The sequence below is a fragment of the Psittacula echo genome (genome assembly GCF_963264785.1).
Source record: "Psittacula echo genome assembly, chromosome: 4".
Taxonomy (NCBI): Eukaryota; Metazoa; Chordata; class Aves; order Psittaciformes; family Psittacidae; genus Psittacula; species Psittacula echo.
This window is the reverse complement of record NC_137738.1, coordinates 114140507-114167097: the sequence shown is the minus strand read 5'-3', so window position 1 is coordinate 114167097 and position 26591 is coordinate 114140507. Positions and strand designations below refer to the sequence as shown.

Sequence of the window (26591 nt, the reverse complement as noted above, 5' to 3'; positions counted from 1 at the left end):
CCAGTCCCAGCTGAAAGACACCTATTATGACTTTTATACCAGATGATGCAGTAATGTATTTTAATAATAGAAAGATAGGCACTGGGTATTGAATGGAGTGCTGAGATAATATGGACTCACAGCTGTGATATCGCACATGATAATATTTGATACAGTAAAACCATTTCACAGTAATATATGCAATTATTTTTTCTGTTTGTTTAAAGGATTGGAACAAAAAGGCCAGCCTCCATCTCCCACAAACAGCAAAGCGGAGCAGCCTGAGGACCTGCAAGATGATGCTAAAGGTAGGTGGTCTGATGCCGTTTCAGAGCTATTAATCAGTTTTGCATGTTAGAGTAAAAGTTTACTCTGAATTCTTGGGAAAGAACTGGAAAACTTTCATTTAAGAGTGTTTGCACACACTTGGAAAGTACCTTTTGGCCTAGATCATGGATTGTGATTCTTCTGGAGTGTATTGCGCCTCAAGGTAGATTCAGGATTAAAAATGCTATTTTTGTGTGGTGGGCTACTGATTATTGCTGATATGTAATGAGAAACTGTTGCTGGTTTATGTTTAACCTGTTCTGACTTTATGTAATTAACAATACAAAATGTAATGCATGTTGTGCAGGGCTTGGGTCATAATCTGGTTGGTGAAGTTGGTCAGGTAAATCGGCTATCTGCTGCAAAACATGGAGCAATAAAATACTTGCTTTCCTTTACTACAAGACTTTTTTTGCTGAATCCTTTTACATTCAAGTTACGGTGTTCATGGCTCTAGACATTATGCATGTATTACATCTATCCATGGTCAGAAGTCACAGGTGCTTAACATAATGCCTATAGTGCTGTTCCTGTAAGAGTGCTTTCCTGCACTTGAGTCTTCACAGGGCAGCTTGTCAATGTGTGTGGAGGTAAATGTGGTCTATGTTGTTATAAGATTGGATCAAAGTATCTTCTCTTAATCTGTATCTCATTGGGAGGGTTGTTAAAGGATGTTAACATCAAAGACTTAATTTTACAGTGCAGAGTTCATGTTGCTCTCATATGCGTGGAAAGAGCAAAATGCCCCAATGCTGGAGAATTCCCCTTATGTGAAACAGTTAAAAGGATGAACCTCAATCTTTAATTCATTACTGTTCCTTATCATAGATTCTCTTTGACCTAATGTTCCTCGAATGACACTTCTCATTCTGCACCTCAACCAGTGGCTCCACAATCTTCATCATTTTGACCTAGCGCTTTGCATTCAGCTCCTAAAATAATTCTGGCTGGGGTATAGTGTGAGTCATAAAGAGCAGAAAAATGTTAACATTTATCACTTTAAGTAACTGCTAGTAACATCTTGTCACTAACATTGTGACTGGTTGTTAATGGCAAGTACTTAAAGCAATAGCTGTCATCACCTGGAAGGTGTTGGTGGACCCAAGAAATCTCATCCTAACTGGTCGTCTTTCTTTTCATAGTACACTAAACCCAACTGAAATTAAAATGCCAATTTTATGTTTGGATTAGAGAATTCAGTGATGACAAACCACATGTCAATTTGTATGCAGGCTAAACAGCGTGTGGGATTGTGGTGTCGTTTTCCATATTCCTAAATAGGGGAAACAGTAATAGTTTTTATGAGATCTCTTTATATGGAGTATGGCTAGAAGCTGTCATTGTATCAGTGTCCTTAAAAAAAACGGGAGGAGGGAAAGTGTTGCAAAGCTGTAAGATTTTTCTTCCAGTGGAAAAATAACTTCTAGTCCACTATTTCTGTGGCTTACTAGACATGGTTTCCTAGTTTACTCTGCCTGACAATGTTTCCTGGTGACCTACAGTTCACCTTGTGGAGCACAAACAAATGCACTGGAAGGGTGAAGTAAATAGTATGGCAATAGAATGATTGCATTACCCTCGAGCTGTAAAACGCCTGAACTCCTTGAATTTGATGCCATACAGTAGATTTTGCTGATGTAGAATTGAGGCTTGTAACACATAATCACTGCTGCAGAATTTAATCTAGCCGGCGACGGAGTCCTCTTCTCCTTAGGCAGGAATCAGGCTGGTAATGTGTAGAATTGAAAGTCTAAATTTAGACTTGAGGGTTGTTGTGGTGGGGAATAAAAAGGTAATTAAAGTGTTTGCTGAGTGGAGCTAGGGAGGAAACGTGGATCAGGTTTCTGTGGCATTACCTGTGCCCCTCTTCTGACGAGGAGTCAAGCAGTTAGGCTCCAGACACTGAATTCCTATAAAGCTGCTGAGTGGTTGAAGTCTAATGTAACACACCTGTGAGCCATTTCCATTTCAGTAAATGGGATTTGCACGCATTTGTCTGAGAACAGGATTTAGTCTCTACTTTCTAATTATTAGTTGTTGGGTTTGACTAATTAAAAGGACTTTTAATGGGGAGCCTTGAAGATTATGAAAGCTCTGAGTATGACATGAACCAAAACTACACATCTGAGTAATTTTGTTTAGGGAGGAGTTTGCTTTCACTTCCAAAATGATGCCTTTTCCTTTTATTAATCTTTGTAAAAGACCATCTGAGTAGCTAATGCATATAAACAGTCTCCAATAAAACACGATAAAGCCAAACTCTGCCTGAGGTCAACTTTATTGGGTTTTCCTTATGGTAAAACTGAAGTGCTTTGTGTTCACTGTATTTTAACTTTGGGATAATTCATGTGCTTTATGTACCCCAAGATTAAAAAACCCCAAACATCGACAACAAAAAAGCAAACAAAAGACCCCAACCCATAGCTTTTAGCAATGAAAGTCCAAAGATACTTAACACTTAACATAAAACGTTATTTTCCTCTTGGTAACATGACCAGATATTAAATATTTAACAAATGCACACTGAGGCACAAGGAAGAACCAGGTATTTTTTCCTCTGCTTAGTTGTCAGTGTGCTTTTAGACTGAAGATGGGAATACAACTTGCAATTTTCACAGCCTCATGCCTGCCCTTGTGGCAGTCTGTAAAAAGCTATTCCACTGAGTTCAGTAATATTTCTGCTGTAATATTTCTCTCCAGCACGCCAAGCTGGCTCATTGGCTAGAGGTAATGGAGCAATATCTTTTCAGTGCATGTAAAAATCTCCACAGAAGATCAAGGAAAGTAGGCTTCTTCATTATTACCCTCTCTGCAATCAAGGAAAGTCAAATAAGTGGCTGTGTGTAAGGAGCTTGTTTTGCAGTAAGCTAAAATAAACACTTGACATGCTAATGAAAGCAATTTTATACTGAACCTCTGAAGTATTAATGGTGTCTGTTATTATGCTATTAGATACATTGTTCTCTGCCATCAGACCATTGATAGAGAAAAGCAAGTGTGAACTGCATAGCAGATTCTCCTGTCAGTGGCTGTATTTGGTAGTTTTTCACTGTAGTGCAGGTTATTGTCTGGGGAAATGGATAGACTGGATACATGGAGAAACATTCTTTTCTCCCAGGTTCCCTGCAGTATTTCAGGTTTGACATGTGTAAACATGCAGTGTAATTTTCCTCTCTTCACCCCCTTTCCCAGGGCCTGGGAGAGTAAAATCAGCCAGTGATAATTTTGCCTTTCCCCTCGGTCAGGTGCACTCAGCGATTGAGTGATTGTAAAGTCTCAGGTGAGAAAAATGTGTTTGGCACTAAACAAAACTTAGCACGTCTTACTTCAGTAGCTCCATAACACAATCCTAAAGTAATTGCATAGACAAAATGGCAGTGCTTTCAACAGCATCGCAGCCACGAGTTAGCACAAATGCCATAGGGCACCTGTTCTCATCCTACTGATTGTCACCAAGCAAAAACAAGCAATTGTTACAGAAGTCTAATAAAACACAAATTCGAAATGTTCCTTGTTTCTCTTAGCTACATCCCCAAATGTCCTCCTGTATGTACTGAACAGCGAGCGTGTGCAATAGATTTTCCTCATACTGGGAGAAGCAAAACTGTTTGCCCTTTCCTTCCTCACAGGATTTCTTAGATATAAATGAAGCCTGCCCAAGGGCTGCCCCATCCGTTCCCACCATGGTCTGCAGGTGCTCAATATTGTAGCAAAGACAACTAATACATCTAATAACAGCAGCACAAATGCCTGATCTTTCTCCTCCTCCAGGAGAAAAATAATCAATCCATGAAACAAAAACCATTCTGTTCCTCTTGAGGTTAGGATCCTCCTTGCCCTGCCTTGAGGGATGTGAAGACAGAACTGGAGCTCTGCAAGTTGTCTTGCTCTAGCTTTTCTCATAAGCTTCTCCCAGAATGAATGACCAGATTCTTCCTGATAGACTGATAGGTTGTTGATGTCACACGATCACCCTAGCTGAGCTCAGTGTATATGCGAGGAGCTGGTCTGTTGGAATTGCTTGTATGGGATGAACTTTGTCTGCTTTCTGTTCACTTGGTGGGAAGAACAGTTTGATGGATAAGCCAAGCCAGGAAGGTCAAAATGAACACAAATCACCTTTAAGATAGTTGGTAGAGTTGGTTCCTTTGCCTGATGGGGTCATCACACTGTTGACCCCTTGACTTTCAAGGGCAACATCAAATGTCTGAAATGTTGTTTGGTAGTGTCAGGAGTCTGAGGGCCCTGCCTCACTCAGTGGATGCTCTGTCCATGAGAGATGTCAGTCTAGTAATTGGAGTTCACAGGAGAAAAGAAGCAAAATGGAGTTGCATCTTGTCTCAACAATGCGTTGGTTCAGGAGGTCACGGCAATGGGGTAGGATTCTCACCAAGGAGACACCCTGGCCTGTCTCATCCCTTCTCCCAAAAAGTGCATCATTTTGGGACTAGAAAACAAAACTCATTCTAGAGCTTAGTCTTAATTGTGAGACTAACATAAAGCTTCCCCTGCCTGGTTCTCCTTTATGTACTATGAATTTTGCAGCTTTGCTGCTCAGTCCCTAGCTTCACAGAGAGGATATAGTGTGTGCGCCCACAAAAATCAACACTACTTGGCTTGTGCTGCAAGCTCAAGGTGGGCTTAATCCTCCCTCGGGCTGGGGAATGCCTACAACAGCTGCTGTGTGTTGCCATTACACAGCGATGCTCAGAGCATCTTTTCTAAGGGCCTTCTAATACTCTGCATTCCCGATTGTCTCTCTCTTTAAGGTATGGATTAATATTAACTAGATTTGACTTCTGATTAGTTTCAAAAAGTTCTTTGGCTTATATACCAAGCAGTTCTTTTATCAGTTGAGAAATTGTAGCTACGTTTCTTCTTTGCATCGCACAGGGAAGCAATATTCTTCAGTAAATTTCTGCTCCACTCATAATCTACTGAAAACGAACATCTAGACACATAATTATACTTCAAACACACACACTCTCTTATTCGGCCTTAAAAGTGCTAGTTCTTATTAAGATAGCTTAGAAGTTACTGTATTCTTTTTGCCACCAAACCAAATCCTTATAAAATTCTTTAAATTAAGATAAAGTACTACAGAAGAAATTCCTGGGAAGCATGTGTATCAAACATGTCTGTGAAATGTTCCACCTTAACGCACATCGGTTATATTTAAAGTGGTGCTAATAACCCCTATCCACTCTGGTTGATAGCTTCTTTTTTCAGTTCTGTTTTGAAGTCCACCATCTGTCTTGACTGATTACAGCTCTCAGAATATCGGGTGATCACCTTCCACTTAGCCAAGGGGAAAACAGGATGTTATCTGTATTTTTGTTTGTGTTCAGTCTCCGAGCAAGCCCTTCTTAGAAGATTCTTTTCATTGCTGAAGTGGCTTCTACTGTTCGTTAAATCGCCATGCAGAGGCTACACAAGGCAACTTTGAAAGTGCAGCTCATGTTGGCCTCTGCTGGTAACACACAGTTCTATGGCATTGACCATTTACCTGTTAGGGTTTCGTTTAGCAGCAGTACGTATGTTTGTGTAAACTGTACCAGGCAAACAGTTGCAGTTCCTGTTTTCACACTAGATGTTTCAGAGAAGATTTTCTTTCTCCTGGGATGAGCTGAGGTGTGAGATACTAAGTTACTAAAGTGACTAATGCGGTGTTGTCAGAAGAGAATTATACACAGTGACAAACCAGCGTACCTGCAGGGGACTCATCTGTCAAGGAATTCATTTCTCATTTCTAACCATGACGTGAATAGCGGTAAACCATCGTGATTGCTCAGGACCACTGCGGAAGATGGGGCTAGTTGCTTGCTTCTGAAATATTGATGCAAATAGTGCATGTTTTGCATCCTGCTGGTTTTATCAAGTATGATCTCCTGTGTGGCTTCTCTGTGCGTTTCTTCACTTTGCTACATTGCCCCACCAAATGATTTCATGACCTCTATGCAGAAAAATTGAAATAGGTCCCATGTTTAATTTTAACTGTGGCTTGGAAAAGCAGTTGTGCCTCAGTCCTTAGTGGTGTGCAGTTCCCTAGTCTCTAGGGCACATGAATGCATTGTAAATTGATGTAGCAACAATAAAATCTGTGATCATACTGTGCGCCTTCACTCGAGTATGCGGTCCCTTTCTTTCTCTGTGTCTTAGGTAAACCTGCCTGTAGGGTTGGGCATCAGGGCTCCTCTGCTCTGCTCTGAGCTCTGCTTTTTGACATGCACCAACTCACATGTGCGGATTCTGTCAACTTCTGCATACTATGATAACAGTGATAACACTTGTGCAGTACAGTGTGTTTATCTTCTGCATCCAAATACCAGTTGTGTCTTTGTCCTCTGTGCTGGCTGCATATGACGTCTAGGGTGTGATGTCCATATTCTGGTTATGTTGGGCAGCTCAAGTTCCGGGAGATGTCTGCTTTCATTTGTTTTGAACAGTCACAGTTGCAGGTTGTCAGAAATAGTGATGATCGACCTCTTTGGCTATGAAATTTTAGATGTCTTTTGCCAGGCACCTGTATTGCAAAATCTGAGTCATGCTGCGTGTCAGAAAGAAGAATTACACCCAGTGAAAAAACAACCTAGCACAACATTCCCATCAATGTTATGCATGAAGTGGGTTGGGACAAATCTGAGCGCAAGGGTCTTCCAAACACCTAATTTGATGCTGTAGCTGTTGTCCCCTGGTTCTTCCCCACCCAGGAGAGGTATAATGTAGCAGAGTTACTTGCCTTGCCATCCACAGAGGAGTGAGGCAAGGGGAACACGCCAAGTGACTTCAGTGGGCTTTAGATTAGGCTCCTATATTTCTCAGGACGTTACATAGGTGAAATACAATAGTGTTATTTTTAACCTCTGAGATAATCCCCACGAGCTACAGTTTGCTCATTCTTTTCCCACACTCCTTGACAATGCTGCCTGAAAATGAAAACCTGTTATTTATTGCGCTGACAACTTGGCTAGGCTGGGTGCAGAGGCAGCACTGTGTTCAGGTCTGCATCTGCAGTGAGATAAATCCTTGGAGCAGCACAGAGGGAAGAAGTCTCATAACTCCATTAAACAATTGCAGCCGATAACTCTTTACTAACCCTCTTAAAATTTACCCCGAAGGGGTTATATACAAGTAGTGATTAAAACTGACCTAAATCATAATTTAATTAAAAGAAATTAAAATGCAAACTGAAAATGCTCAGTAACCTCAGGCCACCACCCTAATGATTCATTTTAATGCTTTTGTAGTTCTGCAGTAATGGTCTTTGTGTGTATGTGCTTTTTGGTTTATGTGTGATATCATTTTGCCACTGGAATAGTCTGAAAATGGCTTCAGGCTGTATGATCTTGAGTGTATATCTGGATATAGTGTGCCTTCTTCTCACAGTTTAGGAGTTTCACTGTAGTCAGCATATCTACTTATGTGCAGAATGTAACAGCTGTAAGATCAAGGCCTATATTTTTAATTTTCTCATTAATTAGTTTCCCTGGTATCATAGAAGGACCTTCATATCATTAGTATGATTACCATGGCAATATTTTTGTGCTGTAAAAAAGATAATTCAGAGCTGGCATCCTTTATCTGCCAGATCTTGGTTTGTATCGGTATTTGCATAGAAGCGTGGCTCAGCTTGAAGAGACATTCACAGGGCAGACCGCAGGATTGATGCTCAGTCACTGACCACCTGGAGAGCCAGAGGATGCACCCAGACTCACATGGCAAGAGCAGGGTTGCAACAGGGTCAAACCTGGTGCTCGGGGGTGTGGCACATACATAGGCAGGTGAGAGTGGCAAACCAGATGTGAGCTTGAGGTGTTGGCTCTCTGTCTCTTTTATTTCTACTCCAGAAAGAAGGAGGTTGTTTGAAGGAACCTTACTCTGACTGTTGTCACGCTATCGATGATATAAGTACAACTTTCTCAGTAGTGAAGACAATTTTACTATTAATAACATCTATGCTGGAGGGGTAGAAGTAGACTGGTTTGTACTGGTAATGCAGAAGTTCTTCCTTTAACTAAAACTACCTTATCTGCAATTCTGTTTTCTTCCGGCAAATGTCTTTTTGCACCAGTGTTTGAGATGCTGACTTTAATCTCAGCTTCCAGTATGTCACTGCTTATGGAGAAAGGTATTGCTGAGGGAGGAGTAGGTGTATGAGCGAACCTGGCACTTACTCAGCTCTGGAATGGGAAGAGCCAAGAGGCCAGCAGGCTATTAATATTTTTGATTTGCCATGGTTGTCGCAGGAACAGGAAGAGGTGTAAAAAGCCTTGTGTCTCCAGGCTTTCGCAGGGAAAATGGGAAGAATACTAAAGCCTGCTCTGGTGCTACTGCTGAGAGTCTGTCCTCTGGACTTTCATAGGGATCTTGTCCTCTCCCTTTTGACTGCAGGCTTATTATTTATCATTTTATCTGCTTTGTTTGGGGCTGCTACTGCAGCTGGTGTATCCCTGTGCATGCTAAATACCTCTCCTTAACATAAAGTGGGCAGGCACTCACAGAGTATCCGGTTTCCTAGTTTAGTTAGAAGTGCCGCTTGCTCTGCCAGCTTGCTGAGTGTGCTGATTGATCCCTGCTTAGCCTGTATGTATCATTTGGGGGGCGAATTTTCTTCCTAATCTCAAAGAAAAAGGCCAAGAGGACAGAGCAAGCACCTATAAGGCAGAAGTTAACTTGGCAAGGGAAAGAAAGATACATGGCCAGAAGTAGGTATTTTAGTGTCCGATGTGCTTATTTTGTTCGTATGGTGCTACTGTAATTCCCAAACTCCTGTTTTTTCAACTTGCTGCCATGCCAGGGAAAAGAAACAGATGTTCCCATTCCTCTTTTGATGTGGCTCAAAATCATTTACATTTGCTGGCCTAAAATGACACGACATACCGTTCGCCACTTTTTCTGTCTCCTTTGGAGTGAATGACAGATTGCTGTTCAATTACTAGTATAATAGAAGCGCAGATACTGTGAGGATGGCTTTCACCTAAAGGAAATGCAATGGCCAATTGCTGCGGTACTGGAAAGAGAAAGATGGCAAATACTGTAGAAGCCATCCACTGGAAAAGACTTTTTTATTATAAATAATGTCATGGGAAAGACTCGAGGGAAATGCGCTGGGTCTGGCTTTTCTGCCTGGAGAAAGAGAGAGCTGGGGTGAATAAAAATATGGTGAAAAATTGGCTTGCTACCTCTGTAAAATATGTTTCCAGCTCTTTGCCGTGAGCATGTGCTGCTTAAAGCCTTTCCATTTGCTCTGCACCCAGCTCCAATGGAGAGCAATAATTACAGCCAGACTCTTCATCAGTAAAAGACACTCAGTGAGAGGCTCATTAGAAGGGTTTTGAAAAAAGGAGAAAACTGTTTGTCAGAGGCTTTGGGATTAGTCACGTCTCCACCCTATAGTTTGCTTTCTTATCGGTGTATTCATACTCTGCTTCCTCCCTTTCTCCTGAGATGAAGAGATTCTCCAGGCCGAGCAGAGCTTAACCCTTCCTTCTGCTGGCCATTCACTGGAGGATCACCCGTCCACTCTCAATGTTTTAGCATTTCCTTTTCTCCAGTTCTGTTGGAGTGCCTTGAGAGGCACACCGCGTACTTTCAATATGCTGATCAAGATTAATTTTCATGTCACAATCCAGTCAGTCTGCTGGACTGGGTCAGAGTACAAGAGGTGAAGCTTCTGCTTAAAGTCTTTTACATTTCTCTTTCTAAAGGAATGAAATGAAGTGTTAGATGGAAAACATGTTGAGAATCCAATGTATTGCTGTAATTATCCTTCTATTTTGTCAGTTTTAAACAGTGACTCTCCAGTGAAATAATAGACTTTGGGTTGACGAAGCGTGCTGGTGAATATGTACTTTATCTGATAATTGATGAATCAGATGATCATTTTTCTTTGCATAAGTAACTTTAACAAGAGATGTCATCCCTTAACAATAAACATAAATGAACCTTTGAAATACCTGGTTTTAGCCAAATAACTTGTGGTTATAGTCATCCTCATTGTAATGGATGTAGAAACAAGGATCATCTGGAAATGTAGTTTTATGTTGTGAATGCAGTAAGGCGATTGCTGAAATGATTTTCAGTGATACATCGGTAGTTACCATTTATCTCTGACCTGCTTTTTCTGAATGTAAAATCTGTGCAGAGCGGAACATGTTGCACTTGGCCATAATTAAATCCTTTCAGCTTTGGCACCGCTTGTTGCGCAGTAGTGCAGTATTCTCTTTGGATCTGACCTAATGGTGAAGATTTTTCAAGTGTCACTGTGCTGTTGTGTTGTGGGATTGCTTCGAACGTACTGTTCCTTCCTGGGCTAGGTGACTTTATCCCTTTGAAACACACATCCTGGTGATGCAAAGGCTATTTTTCCTTACTTATTAATGGCCTGCTGCAAAGCTTGCGAAGTCTCAAGCCTGTGTTTTAAAAGAAGAGGGGAGGGGGAGAGAAAAGTTTATCTTCTAGCACAGCTAACTTTGTTTTGTGTGCAGTCCTCCTGTCATGTGTGGACAGGCAGAATGCTGAGTTTGAACATAACGCTTTTGGGTTTCAAGCAGGGAAAGGGAAAACGCAGCTGGTTTTATCAAGGCGTTTTGGTCATCCATGTAATGCAATTTTTTACAGGTTAGGGCTCACTAATGTGAGAAGAAATCACTATAGCGAGGCATTAAGGCTGGTTAAAATCGGTACAAAGAGTTACCAACAGGCAGGAGGCCCGAGTCCCCGCTGTCAGCCGCCCCCTGCCCACCTCTCACCTCTCAGGTGGGGTGTCAAGCTCCTGTTCTATCTCCTCTCCTCCTGAGAGCAGCTCTGTGCAGGGTCAGCCTGGAAATACTTCTCCGCTAGTCCCATCTGCTGGATGCCAGGATGTATTGCCTGCTGGAAAGGGAGAGCATCATACCTCAGCCTCTAAGTAGGAGCTGAATGCGGCGTGCCACCAGACATATATTTGCTTCTGAAAAACACACGCTTTCTCAGTTTTTCTTCCATCCCCACAATTGCATTTGGGCTACTGCTGTTCTCTTCAACAGACTCCGTGTTTTAAGTAAAAGCAAAGTGGTGACACAAGGAACTTTAACCATGTTGCTTTAGAGCAGCTGTAATCAGAAAAACCCAGGAGCCAGCAAAGATCACAGAAAAAATATGTGTATCATTACCAAGCCATTTACAGGCCTGGGAATGAATTTCCTTTCTCCCTGTATATATTCTCAGCAGTCAGTTTTTCAAATGCCTCATTAAGGCTGGTACTCAGCTGTTCTCACCATCTACCTTGCCATGCTGGAGAAGAGGGAGTGTAGCCACTGCATCTGATCCAGCATGCTGCACTGCAGCCTCTAATATGATTATGAAGCTAAAAGAGCCTTCTCCATCATTGAAAATACAGGCTTCCCAATACGTTTCCAATCAGGCCAAGCAAAGGTTAAGAGAGCTTGATCTCGTGTCCATAGATGGTTCCCTGGGGTGTTAGTTTTTCGGTGGCAATTCACTGTTCGGTACCCACCTTCCAAAAAGGAGCTGGAGGGAAAAAGATGGGTAATGAATGTGAATGCAAAGTAGTGGATAAAATTGGGAATGACTGTGAAGGGGGAGAATACATTCAATGCTAGCAGTCTTACTTTGGTTTATTTTGCTCTGCTCTTTGCAGTCATTTGTGATAGATTTTTATACGTTATGCTAAGTGGCATTGTGCCTTTTGCTTGAAAATTAAACTCAGATGATTCTTTCCCTCTGATTCTTACCTTCCATTGGCATTAAAGTAGGTTCTATGAGTCAGTCACTTCAAGGATCTGGTGGAAGTGTTTCTGGAGGAAAAGAATCCTAGAAAATAATCTATATAAAATGCATAGACTAAGATCAAGCAACAATTGCATCTATTGCCGACAGTGCTTAGGGAAACATACCTTTATGTGGCATACAGATATTTCCAGTGTTCTTACTGAAATAAAATCTTTAATCTAACCCCCCCTCCTCAGCTTGAGATGTGAAGATGTGACTGGTTTAAATGTGACTGGTTATGTTTGCAGGTTTTTTCACTTTACCTTTATGTCTCTCCTCTTTTATCATGGCACCTTGCTATAAATTAGCAGTTTATGCTGAATTGGTTACAATTAATATTGCTGCTGCTGTGGCCAATAAAAAGATATCATAAATATTTTTTATGTATTTTCCTCTGTAGGTGGTAACAGCACAGAGGAGAAGCAAAACACCGAAGCAATGGAGGCCCAGAGTGGAAAAGCAGGTTTGTGCCGAGTTCCTTAAAGGACTTTCTTACTTTTTATCCACCTTGGTGAACAATAACCTTAGTCAATGCTATTGAAGGAGAATGTTTGTACATTTTCACCAGATTAGCTCAGGTCTTGAGCAAGTCTCCCATTAGAGACCAAACTCCATTCATTATGAATGAATGTATTGCAGTGCAGGAATGCAGACTTCCCTCTTCAGTTTACCAACTCTACATTCTCCCTTTAAGGTGGACTTACCTCTAGCTAATCCTCTAACTAGAAAGAAATCATTTTCCCTCTGTTTACAACAGAGTAGCCCTCTGCAGAGAATAGAAATGAGGGAAAAGGAAATTTGGAGGAGGAGGAAGCAGGCTCCGGGTGAAAACTACGCTTTTGGAGATTTTACAGGGTATTTTCAAGTTTTAATAAATTGTCTACACAAATCTCAGGGGTTATGAAGATTTAAATCTATACAGAAAGATATTTCATATACAGCGAAGGAATGTCAGAGTTCACGAGCAGTGGGTTTTGCAGGTGGCATGCATATAAATGGTAGTCAGTTCAGTATTTTAAAATACAGAGTCACTCTGTGTTCACAATAGGTTTTCTATTCTTTATTTTTTTTGTTTATGGTTGTGTTTTTCATCCTACTCAACTCTTTTCAATGCAAAAGACAACTGGAATGAATCAGTTATCAAAAGAGCTGGTGCAACATGTCTAAATCCCCTTATTTCGTAAGGATTTCTTTTAGTGTAGTATTACATGTAATACAATGCTTTTCTTGTTTGTTTGGGGGTCTTCTCATTGTAGTGCAGGATGTTGCCTATACATACTTAGTCCAGAGAGTATCAAACTGTTTCCGTCAGAACTTTTATTACATTGGGTTTTTTAATCAGAATTGAAGATTGGTTTTGGTCTCTGGAAGATTGAGCTGCAGAAGGCCAGACAGTAAATGCAGCAGAAAAAAACTTAGAAGGCCTATATTCTTGACTTGTCTGGTTTGCTTACTGCATTGCGGCTGTTTCCAGAGGAGGAATTCCTTTGATGAGGGTCCTATTTGCCTATACATGAGGCATTGTGTTTGTGGAAGTGCAGCATTTCTCCCTGCACTCCACAGGTCAGTCTTCTGCAACTAGGTGTTAACAGATGATGCTGTCCACAAGTGCTTGAAGTCCTTCATGTCCTCTTTATCACCTCTTCTTTATGTCCTCACGTGAAGCGGGCAGTGGGAGGTGAAGCCATAGGCACATAGTAATACAGAACAAAAATGATTCCCATGGGCCTCAGCAAACTTTGCACCTAAGCCCTTTATCCTTCCCAAGATAAGCATGCAGTAGTATTTTCTAAGTGCTGGAGGACAACCACGTTTCCTTTCATATTCACTTTTATGCTAGTTATATTTAAACAGGCAGAGAGGACCAGGGAAAAGGGAGGAATGAGCTGCTTTGTCTGAATCTAGGCTCTTTTGAATCTCTGACTAGGCAGGGACATATCTTTGCCCAAGCAATACTGAGCTTTTAACCATACCAAGTACTCTTGCCTGCTAGCTCACCTGAGAGCTAGTACTGCCAGGAGCTCCTAGCTCCAAGTGCAGAGGTTCCTTTTAACCCAGTTTTACTAGTGATGCCAAATACAGCCCATTGTGCTTATCAGCTACATTCAGTTGGAAGGGATATGTATTTCCCTGGTATTTTGATCTGCAAAGTAGTTTGACTGAATGAGATATATTTCATTTTCCCCAAGAGAATCAAGGAATATATACCTCTCTGAATTACTGCTTTGCTACTGGAGGTGTCTTAAATGCATTGTTTTTCCCCAAACCATCATTATGACTTGTTATGTTACAAGCTGTCAGAGCTGGTTTATCAGAGCCATGATGTACATTCTTTTGCTGTCTCATACTGGTAGTCATGTTTTGTTACCCTCATGAAGAGTGTCAAAGAAAAGATCCAGACATTTTAGATTCCAGATCCAGAAAATGTCATACATTAGGAACGTGTTTTAGGTACATGCCTCAAGATAGCATTGTGCCTACGCATAGTCCATGCATCACCTCCTTGGCCACAGGGACACAGTGTTAACAGGGAAAAATTATGTGGCTTAAAGTTTATCCCTACTGGTTCACACAGTGACAAGAACAGGGAGCTGTACAATTACCTCGAGTTAGTTGCATTCAGCTAATGAGTTGCTGCTGCTATCTTCTCTCTGCATTGTGCAGACAAAACGTCATCAGGAACTTTTAGATTGCTGCTTCTGCACCCTTTCTTGGCAGTAGGAAGTGACCTGATTTTCTAAGATACGCAGTTTTATGCCTAAAGCATTTCTAATCACTATGAATGATCACTGTAAGGAGCAATCCCATCAAATGTTAAACTTCTTATTTGTATTTTCTGAACCAAAAAACATAACCTTTATCCAAGTGTGACAAATGACAAATCGTATTCTTCTATATTATGAGAAAATGTAGGAATAAAAATACACTGTATTCTTACCCATTCCATTACATAAACATTTATATATTCCTATTATGCAGTAGGAAAAAGCCAGTTATAGTGTATGAAGACTGAATTTTTTCAGCTATTACTGTGTGGTTTTTTTAAAGAGGGCCTCCAGTCTATCATCAGTGAACTTCACAGTTAGCACATGGAAAACCAAAATGGTAGGTGGTTCAGAGCTCTCGTTTCAAGCTAGTTAAAAACGCTCCTCTGTATGAGGACAAAAATTCTGTCAGAATCATCAGAGGCAAGGCTTTTGAAAAGAATTAAAACAAAGGCTTATAAAGGGTTTAGAACTATAAAAATTGGCAAGGAAAAGCAATGGGGGAAGTTAAACAATTCTATTAAATTCAGGTCCTAGTTTTATCTATTAACTATGATAGTTTTACCTGCAGGTTCTACCATTACAAAACTCCAATCTGCAGATTTTCAGGGACTTCCTAAATTTCAGGCCTGATTGGTGAAAGCTTCTATTTTCAGGAAAGCATTTGCATGTAATCATTTTGATTCCAGTGGGATTCAGGGACATGATTAAAGTTAAGAATGGCTTAATTGGGGTTTTTTTCTCAAAATAGATGGATTAAATGAAAAAAGGAATCTCAAAGCAAATAGCAACACCAGGCTACTTATGAAACTGATAGCTGTTCCTCTCTCTCTATTATGAGAAATTGAAATATAGACTTGATCTGGCAGTGTTGTAATGTAAGTTTACCCCTGGCTTAGAGAAGACAATCAGACCAGTAATGGCCAGTGAATGCAATGTGAATGGATGGAAGCCCAGCAAATCAAATTCAGGTTTAGTATCTTGCCTCAATAAGGCATAATACTTTTTTTCAGTAAAGTGGTTCATCAGTTTGCTATCTAATGAATAACTTCTCTTTCATTTCCTTTGGTTCTTATAGAGGAGACGAAACCTTCAGCTGTAGCCAGCCTATCAGCATCAGAAGAAATAGAGCTGTGCGAGGATAAAGGTACAGATTGCAAATTGCATTTCAAAATATCCAGTCCCAAGAGGACATTTCATAAAGCTTTACTTTTTCCTCTGTCTGGAAATTGCCAGAATCACAGTTTAAAAATACAGAAATAGGTAAATGCTAGGGTTTTCATTTACGAAAGCCTTTCTAATGAAGTCCTTGGCACCAGCTGTTGTGCTGGTAAGAGAGATGCTGTGAATTCCTAAATCCCCTTGTTATAGAGGTAATACTAAAATATCATACATGACATATCAAGAAATGAGCCCAAAACTTGGGCTCGCTGGGGCAGAAAGTAGCTCCCTATTCAGTGCTCTCCTGATGGGGGAAAAAAAACCACAACAGCTATAAACACATCAAGAAGAGACGGGAGGAGATGAAGTCATAATTGAGAGGGAGAAAGTAATGTTTATCTTGTGCAGACTGTGCTGGGCACTCAGATAATTTAGTTTGTGATAAATATTTAAAAGTGTCATGAGGCCAAATGACAGGGAGTTTAGAAAACAAGAGAGATGATCTAATTTAAATGTTTCAAGCTGAGTTTTTTCCTGTGGAGCTGGTGGTTTACAGATAGGATCCAGTGCACAGATGTACTGGTTTTGATACTCCTGTGATAATCACACTATTAATTGCTTGCGCCAGTTTACAGGTTTTGGCATTTTTGTGGAGATACGTCAGGAAAAAGCCTGGGTGATTTATAAATTGTCCGCTACTGGTAATTCAAAACAGGAGTTACGCTGTCTAAAATAAAGACACTCCATCAGTACAGCCTTCAAGAAAGACTAATAGAAATTTTTAATGCTTTTTACTGAGATAACATAATTATTAGCATCCATTAACTTATTTATTTTAAAAGATTTAACGTTTAATTCAGCGTCACTGCTTGACTCTCTTCTCATTTTTCTAGATAAGTGTGACAGGGTGTGAGATCTTGCCCTTTTGTTCCAAAGACACATGCTAGAGAACCCACATACTTACCTGATTATGAGTTCAAAGCCTTGTGCAGGTTGATTTAAGTGCTCTCTTAACTGATTGATTTATCCTGCAGAGGAAAAAAGCCCACAAACCCTTGCAAAAGCACTGGCTTTTGCTTTTGATATCTTCACAGATTAAAGTCGTGGCAAGGCTAGTGGAATGCAGAAGTAGGGATAGTTTCAGCCCCAGCACAGTTTGTGATTTCCTGCCATTCATTTCTCTTTTTTCACTGACATTTGGCCTCTTTATGTATTCTGTATCTGTAAGTTCCCCCATCAGGTGTGTTTTTCCTTTTTTATAATGTGAGCATTAGTATTTTATCATTTTTTGCTGTCTGCAGTCTTACTGGAGATCCCACCATTTTGGTATTGCTTTGAGTGCTTGTTCCTGACTATGAAGCCAGTGTCTTTTGATAAGCTTTTCAGTGCCCGTTTCAATATGCAGTACTCTGTTTTTTTGGCCTATTGTATTAGTTGTCTCTTCTCAGGGAAATAGCCATCTTGGTGCTCTAGGTCTCGCTTTTCCTACCATACGCTATGAGTACAGTGTTTTCACCTCTGGAGAAGTTGACAGAAGTAATAGCATCCTGAGAAAACCAAAGCGTATTTTCTCTTTGATGTCCTACCTCTGTTCAAAATTAAGACATAAAACATCTGGTAGGGAGAAAGGAGCGAGACTTACTCTCCTCCATATATTTTGTTTGTAAAGTTGTACAAGTAGAAAGAAGGAATGTTGAGGAAAAGACATGTTTGGGGATTCACTTCCTAGTTTTGTAAATGTAACCAAGAATTCTGAGTGATGAGGTTGCTGCATCCACCAGGCCATGGTTTTAATCTTGATTTCCATTAGTAGATCTTCAACTTTTGAGATTTTAGATTCCGAGTTGCTTTAAAAGGAACACGGGTGTTACAAAAAACTTGCTCCCGCTTGGGAAATGGCACTTTTACAAAATCCTGGCATTTCTGAAAACACCTGCTGCTCCCAAAATATATTTCAGCCTTCAAATTGTTTGCCCACTGAGTTAACACAGCTAAAACCTGCCAGGTTCTGGAACACACTCATTTCTGTAGTTCATCTTCAACTAAATGAATGGGATGTAAAGCATTTAAAGAAATTATGCTTTTTCCAGTCCTTTCGTCTAATTGTCCTGAAAGGAGATTTGTGGCAAAAAAGTCTAGGCTTCATATTCCCAAAATGTATAGTTTAAACCACTTGGATCAGGAGGTTTCCAAGCCTACTGTGGAAGTCCAGCAGTCTTCCAAATGTCAGTTCTGGTGAGTGAGCCAAAACAAGTATTTTGACTCCAATAAGGGTTGACTAGTAGGTGTTCTGCTTATTTTTTCTCATATTTCCTAGATTAGAATATAGCAATGACATTGAAACAGTTACTTGTTGCTCCAAAATGTGGTGATTTTCAAAACAGACCACAGGCATCTCTGCTACCATGAAGTTCTAGTATTTTTGTATTACCTAAGTCGTGTTGATTGGGTTTTTGTAAAGGAAAAGGGCAAAGATGAGAACATGAAAGGGGATGTGTGTGATAAGTGCATGGAACAGTGCAGGAATCATGTTTTGAGGGGATCTGTTTAGAATGAAAACCTACTGTGAGATTACAACTCCCATATGAATGTGAAAGTGGACCTTTTCTGTTATTCACAAGAGAAGAGACACTGTTCATATAAAAAAGTCCTTATGGACTCGGTGTGCAAGTAGCCTTTGAGCAGACTGTATTTTTTAGTGCTCTGTCCTCAGGAAAAAAAAAAAGGGAAGCAGAGCAGTCATAATGAAGAATACCAAGATGTTTGCTGTTATGCTGTGGAGGTATCCTGTTATTCCAGTCTGTGCCAAGTTTCTCTTTCCACTGTCTGGAAATACTACAAAGATATGTTCCAATTTTACCCTTGAAAACTTGCATGCATAACTATTAGCTCTTAGGGGGAGAGCTGACATCTCCAGGCAGCACCTTCGCAGCGCTTCATTACTGTGCATATGGAAGTAGATCCTTTCTACACAGCGTATTTCAAGTTAGAGATGCTTCTCTTTATGAAGTGTAAGGGCAGAGCAAAGTGATTAAAGTCATTAAAGTTTATGCAGCAGGTAAAACACGTATCAGACAGCCTGCACTCAGTCTAGTACGCCTGTCCATACAAGATTGTGCCGGGACTACAAACCCACTTTAAGTGGACCATATTGTATATCAGTGTGGATTGGTTTGAACCTGTGGTTATTTTTAATTCTTAAAGAACAAGTTTGTGTGTGTGAGAGAGAATATTCTGCATCTTCACCTCAGTTACCTGTCCTACCAATTACTGTTTAACCCGATTTAATGGTAGGGCTTTCAGATGGAAAAATGAAGAAGGGAACTGAATTTACTACGGGTGAAGAATGAGCTCCCCCTTATGCAATCATAGGCAAAGTCTCTCTGCACAATGCGCTGCTTTTAATTCATTAGCACTTAATAAGAACTGAATTTTCATTTGAAGGTCAACTAAATTAAATCATATGCTAATTAATTTTAAAAATAAAGTAGCGATTAATTATTTCCAGGTGTTCACCAAAGTCTGGGCTCCTATGGGAGTCCCATTTAAAGCAAGTCACTATTCCTCTACACTCTCTGAAATAGAATCAGATGCAGTCAGCTGGAGGGCTTCTGTTGTCCGAAACAGAATTAGGTATATGCCTTGGCTAGGGTTAGCCCTAAAAACTCAGTCTGTGCAACCGAGAAGCCTGGAAGTATCCTGCCTGTAAAACTTCATGGATATGACCTTCCCATCTATCCATGGAAAAATCTTGATGTCCTAAAATGATGGAGAAGGGATAAACTGGAAGATAGAGCATTTCAAATGCAGGGGAGCCGTGCAAATCGACATAAATTAGACATTGATAAGTGGGTGAAAAAGATTGACTGAAAGGCCAATATGTTCAAAAAGAGGTGTTTAAAATCAGCTCTTAAGTATATATTAAGACATCTAAATGAATGACCTGATTTTCAGAAGTGCTGAGCGCTCAGCAGCTACCAATGAAATGTTTTCACTTCACCCTTGGGCTATGATTAGACCTGGAAAATTTCAGCCTGAAAAATTTCAATTATAGGTAACTGAAAAAGAACCTTTTTAATGGAAGAGTTTCAACACCCCCAACCCTAGCTGTAGCTCAGTGTGCCAGCTACAGTGATAGCATTTTTCACTCCCTTGGTGAGAAGGATTTATATGGAAGCAAATTGGCTAACACGGACTAAATGATGTGATTTGGTTCTTTTTTTAAACCAGGTACATAACTATCACCTTCCAACCAAGTGCCTGTTCTAACACCCTCCATAATGGTCCCGACGAGCTGGACATAATGCACGTTATTTACTTTTCCTTTTAAACTGACCTATCTGTAGCCCGTAAACTACTCAAGAGGTATTTTTCTGCTCTGCCCTTCGCCAGTACAGGCAGCTGCAACAGCTAACACTAATCTCCTGAGCTGGTTTATTTAGATACTACTTGTTTTTAAACATTAGCTGACCTGGAGCCATCCAGCTGCGCTCCCGTCTGTCCGATGCAAGTGTCTGCTCCTTCCATCTCCCTGTTTCAACCGTTACCTTCAGCTGTGCAGCATCTTCTCCTGGGAAGGGTCTGACTAAAGCAGACGGGTTTGCTTCAGCTTTTTCCTATCCCAAAGCCCTGTACAACAGGTCCTGCCTCTTATGGCAGCAGCAGGATGCCCACAGATATTTTACCAGCTGTGTCTGAAATTCCTCCTGTGGACAGAAGGTGAGGTTAGAGGAGATGCTCTTCTGTCAGCTCAAAGCACAGGTAGGTGAGAGCATTACTTGGTGGACCCCACCTGTGGAGATGAACTGGTCTATTACCTGAACACTTGCAAAAATATCTCTACAGGTTGTTGCACCTAAAAAGGTCTGATCTACCAAGGAGGCATACGAACTTCAGCTCCAATAAATCTAATCTGTCATAAAGGCAGATTAAAATGAAATCTTGGTGGATATAAAAATAACATTTTAAAGTCAAAGCTCAAGAATATCTCCCTAACTTCTCATGAATCACCATTTTATAGGACTTCATTTTAACACATTTTCCTCAGTTTATGAGGCAAAAGAATACCCTAATCATGTGGCAGCCTCCGTGCACACCATTACCTGTAATTTTAGACGCCTGCTTGATTTCTTTCACTCTGGAAATATTCCAGTCATTTTTCACAGTATCATGCTTAAAAAATAAAATGCACTGAACCTGTTTCTTTCATAATGACCAGCTTTTTCCCTCTTTAATCTTCTTACAGCTCCCTAAAACATGGTGATTTATCTATGCTGTGTGCAGGACCCAGGTGTGTTGCACATTAGAAACGACTCAGTAAATAAGCCATACAGAGAGAGCTGGGGAAGTGAATTTTGAAAGATCATTAAAACCACTTAACATTCAGATCTTACCATTTCTCCTCTTCCTTAGCATTTGCAAAATTTCGTTTGAGCAGCATTGCTTTATGCAGTCAAGAAAAAATATGAATGACATGGAAAAGCATGGGGGTTTATGCAGTGTTTAGACAAAATAGTGTCTGATTATTGGCAGGAAGGATAGGATTGATAGCTTATTGCAAGCTACATGGTTTTCTTGGAGCTGAATTCAGCACACAGTTGATATGTTGGAACTGTGAATATACTTGGGGATGTTCTGATCAGCTTAAAGTCCAAGTATCTTCTTCATGGGTTATTAAACATTGGGGCTAATTTCCAGGTGGGTTTAACCGTGCAGCACCACAAGACATTTGTTTCAATGCAATAGAGGGGTGCAGAGCCAAGCACTCCCGCTACTGTCACTGCAGCCACCAGGTAAAAGCATATGTGGAGGACCTAAGGGATGCTCAAACTTCACTGAGCACTTCAGTGCTTTATGTACAGTAGGTAAAAGTGGCCTGTCGTTGGTTCATTTGTGTCATTAAATGTCATGTTTGGTTCATTCATATGTGATCAATGATGACATTAGGAACTGTGCTCCAGTGTAGTATCAGAAACACTGACTATTTTCAGTTCTGCCTGGAGGAATGTTAACCCTTACAATCCCCATCTATGGTTACCCAAGGTAAATAGTGCCCAGCATTGTGTTACCAAAAAAATAAGCATACTGTGCTGCAAAATAATATCTTGACTTGCATTCTGCATTATGACTTAAAGATAAGTAGCTGTGTTAAGAGAAGACTAACACTGCTTCGTGCCGTTTAAAAAATCAGAGTTAGTTCTCTAGTCAATTAGATGTGAATGAAGGCCCTAGAAATGACCAAAGATTTTGTAGACCCTGGACTTGTTTGGCACTATGGTAGTGGCTTCTGCCCAGTTCCATATAGCTCTAAAGGGCTAAGTGAGCACAGAGAACCAGCTGAGCCTGAGGAATACAACCTCCCTGGTGAAAACTTGCATGCTGTAAGTAGCGTATCATCAGCATTTGTGAGATTCCCAGAGCTCCTTGCCAACTGAAATGGAGGTGACACTCTTGCTTTGTATCCAATTTGGGAACAGCTTTTATTGACTGATGCATTTGGTCTTACACTTTTGCTTGTCTCAGATTTTCTTCATAAATCTGGGTTTATTCCTTTGCTTCAATTTATTCCTGTTAATCCTAAAAGTAAATCTGTCTTTGGACCTTTTGGCTTGAATATTTATCTAATATTTGCATTTGAAAAGAAGAAATCTTTGACATGGTCTTGACCTTAAAGATTTTGAAATTCAGACTCTGCTTAGTAATGCAGAGTCTGATTTCCGCTGCTGGAATAAGAGCAGTGGACTCTTACACCCAGAGAGTAACTTCTGTCGATGTTCTGCTCTTTTCAGAAACAAGCTTTAGAAAAAATAACTTGTGCAAAATTATCATTATATATTGTCTGGGATAACTTGGAATTCTGTGCAATGAAATTGTTTTCTTGAGCCCTGAAACAACTAGAAAACTCTTTAATGATAGAGATGAATGTTTAACACGAAATTACAATCCCATGAGAATAAACTGTGCAGAGCCAGCTATGGGAATGTGTGAAGACGTGCCAGATAGCATAGGTGGACTCTAGCTGTGGTGCCTAACAATGGTGCTCAGCGCAGCTGTGGAGTCAGGCTGCCAGCTGTGCCCAGGGGTGGGAATAACAGTTCCCCACACGATGTGATGACTGTAGTTTGCCATAAGCTACGCGATGCTCCATGACAAACAGCAGCATGACAGGGCACATATATCAGCCAGGCACCATGCTCCTTCAACTCCATTTGTTATTATTGACCAAAAGTGTGTAATTGTTCCTCTGATGCTGAGGATTGATTTTTGCATGAAATTGGAGTCATTCCTCATTCTGGAAGAAAACGTGACACCTGTGAACTGAGATTAAAGGCACAGGTCCAGGAGTATGAAGTACTGTTCAATAAGTGTACAGTAGATAGCTCTAAGGGTCTGATGGGACAGAGCACATGCATCTCTTCCACCCACAGCAGGTAATACCACACTTTGTCATCACTTTTGGCTATTTGAAGGGCTGTGTACAGTACTTAAGGTCTGCACAGTACTTAAGGCAGAGGGTTTCTGATTCCAGCTTTGTCTGTACAGTTCCTTTTACGAACATGCAACTCAATCATACAGGAAAAGATTATATTAATTTAGAGTATGGGGCTACAGGTAATACAAAACTTGATTTGTTTGGTGTCCTGAAAGCTTTGTCAAAAACTTCAGCAAAGCCAGAATTTCACTCAGTGGTTTAAAGCTTACTTGAAAAATTCCCTACGGATTTTTAGTGCTATTCCCATTTATACCCGGAGGTCCTTCAACTCACTTTTTGATTAAACTTGGAATTTGATGAAATTCTAATTTATTTTTGCTCTGATTTGGGCAGATAGGGTAATCCCTTGTAACTCATAGCACAATGTGGCATCCTAGTGTGAAAGGCCAGCGCAGTGGTCCAGCTGATAGCAGTGAGTAACATTTTAAGTTCACAGTAGGGCGAAAGAAAGTGCAGGAAGGGCAAATTTTAGCAAATTGTATATCAGTGAGCTATTCTGCTTTCAAACTTGGATTTATAACTTATTGTCATGCCACGAAAGAGGTAAGAAGCTGTGCAGGTAATTAAATATTTGCCTTGGGGGATTATTTGCAGTTAATTAAAGCCACACACTTTGAGTGCATACCTCTTCTACAGATTATTAAATTTGGATCAGATGTTAACAACCCAGCTTTCTCACTTACCCATCAGAGATTATTCTTGGCAAGTTTCAGGAACCGAGTTTTATAGGGGCATCCTTTGGAATATTATAAGATTTGCTCTGCTGTATTGTAGAAAGGAACCTTCCAGAAGTAGAGCCGTAACAAGACTGTCATAGCATAATTTATTACCATGCACTGTAGATCTTTTGGCACTGTTGCTCAAGTTTTCCATCCAGCAGCATTTCACAAAGCGTTTCACTCTGGAATGCGAATTCTGGTTATCTGTTACTGTTGTTATGGAATTGAATAAGTGTACTTACCCCTGTAGTCTGCAGGTATGTCCAGTTAGATCAGAGGTGTTTCTTAATGAGGCTCAGAGAGCTCTTTACCCATGGAAGCTGTGTCTTACACAGATGAGCAGAGCTGAAACGGGTGGCTGCGTTGCTGTGATTTCCTGGCTGCGATGGAATGATGCAGTTCTCCATCCCCACGCAGAAGCTAAGGAGTGGCTATTGTGAGAAAGTGTTGTTAGACACAACAAATAATGCTCTGTGTTTATGAAGACTGCAGAGAGCATAGTGATTGGACTTATGTGCCACTGGTTCAAAATATAGCTTGGGCAGTTCATTACGGTGGTCTGCTCCCAAAGGAACAGCAGTCTTGGCCACAATAATGACCTTGGGAGTTCTGTCATCAAGTGAAATGAGGCTAGGATTTGCACTAGGATTTATAGGATTTAATACTTGTCAAGCTTGTGGAAATCCAACCATGAAAAGTGTTGTTCTAAATAAATAAGAAATCACTTTATTTATCAAGTTGATGGTTCGTGCTGTTTCTCTCATAGCGTTGTGTCACTCCATTCATTAGAAATAGAATTCTACGTAGCGCTGCCGATTATTCTTACACATCCTTTTTTGCCAGCTCCTTGTTTAAGGTTTGTACTGCAGGCAAAAAACTGCTCAATAAGTGTACAGGCTCTGAAATCAATTTGAATAATTGAAACCCACGAGTATACTTTTGTAGTATATAAGACTGTGGTTAAACAGGTAGAAAATCTGTCAGTGTCTCTAGCATATGAAGCCAACACCTAAGGGCTACCCATGTCTGAAGTAGCTACCTGACTTTTCCAGCATGAAAACTGCTGCAGGATTTGTTTGTTTGTTCGCTGTTTCCTCAGACTCCCTCAAAGACTCCAAAGGCACACAGGAGAATGACCCAGCATATCCCATGGGATGCGATCAAGATCAAGCCAAAGGTAAAGTTTTGTATCAAAATTCTTAAAGGTAGAGATAATGAACCAGTTGGGAGCCTTAGTTCTTCCAGTTTCAGCATCCAGGGTGTTTCAGCCTGACCTCTACCGCATTAAAAAAATGCTAGTTGGATGCTAGAGGTTGTGTGCCAACTAGTTGTGGTGCAGTAATCTCATGTTACTGGAAAAGATGCTCGCCTCCAAATATGTGGGTTTAACCATATTGCTCCAGGGTTCATAGCATTGTTATTGTTGTCCTTCTTTTTGTTGTTCTAAAAGCCTGTGGGTGATTCTGTTCCTTTTAAACTGACTGCCAAGCGCAAGCGCTTTGCAGCAGCTCCTATGAGAAACACAGTGTCAAGGCTGACAGAAGAAGAAGAAAACAAGTGATGCAAGGGTCAGTTTTGACCAGGCATTTCATACTTAATGCTTGGAATTTCTTAAGTGATATTTTCATGTATAAACTAAGTTCAACATTGTTCATTAAATAGAAGAAAAGTGGTATTTGGCTGAGAAGTACCATGCTGTATATTAGGTTTGGGTCCTGTTTTAAGGAACTTGCCTCTGCCTGCATGCAGCCATCATGCTGATGTCATTTTCAATTTGTCGTGTTAACAGGACAACAGGATGATTTAGCAGAGGAGGAGATGAAAACTGGGACAGATTCCCAAAGCTGCATGGAAATAGAAGGTATTGCATATGCCTTGAAACCAAAGAGCAAGATTAACAGGCAGAAACAGTAGCTATTAATTGTGTATTATCAGTAGTGTTTGAGTTATCTTTCTGTCTCCATACCTACTAAGTTAAATCTGTGGAGCCAGATCTTCTTATGGTAACACTAAATTCCACCCTGAGCAAGGGAGTATCTATGGATTCTCAGTGATAAAAGTTGACATTTTAATGACTGTGACTGTTAGGGAAAGAAGTTAACATTGCATTTCTGATTCCTGATGACAAGCACTTCAGCCTTGTATGTACAGAGCACTGACTGCTCTGTCCCCAGTCCAGCAAAACACTTAAGTACATGTGTGTCTGAGCTTGCAACAAGTCCTGGTAAAGGCCTGTGCTTGAAGTAGGGATACAGGTATTTTGTGCTAAGTCCCAGAAAGCTGAGCATGCTGGAGGATGAAGGCCTTACTTTCAACTACAGCCCTTGGGATTTCCTGAGACAACTGTTGCATCTATACTCTTGGGGAAAAGGATCC

The 26591-nt window shown here is 40.6% G+C and overlaps 1 protein-coding gene across 1 annotated transcript in view; it reads left to right on the top strand.

Annotated features, from left to right (window-relative positions):
• The window catches only part of MACROD2 (mono-ADP ribosylhydrolase 2), a gene marked incomplete at both ends in the record, with an annotated part of 889218 nt that overhangs the window by 826827 nt on the left and 35800 nt on the right, over positions 1-26591 (top strand). Inside the window, 6 exons of the mRNA XM_080615786.1 lie at positions 207-287; positions 12479-12541; positions 15743-15814; positions 15922-15990; positions 25315-25392; positions 26005-26076. Coding sequence (XP_080471912.1) covers positions 207-287; positions 12479-12541; positions 15743-15814; positions 15922-15990; positions 25315-25392; positions 26005-26076 — 435 coding nt within the window. The remainder of the gene's footprint in view (positions 1-206; positions 288-12478; positions 12542-15742; positions 15815-15921; positions 15991-25314; positions 25393-26004; positions 26077-26591) is intronic.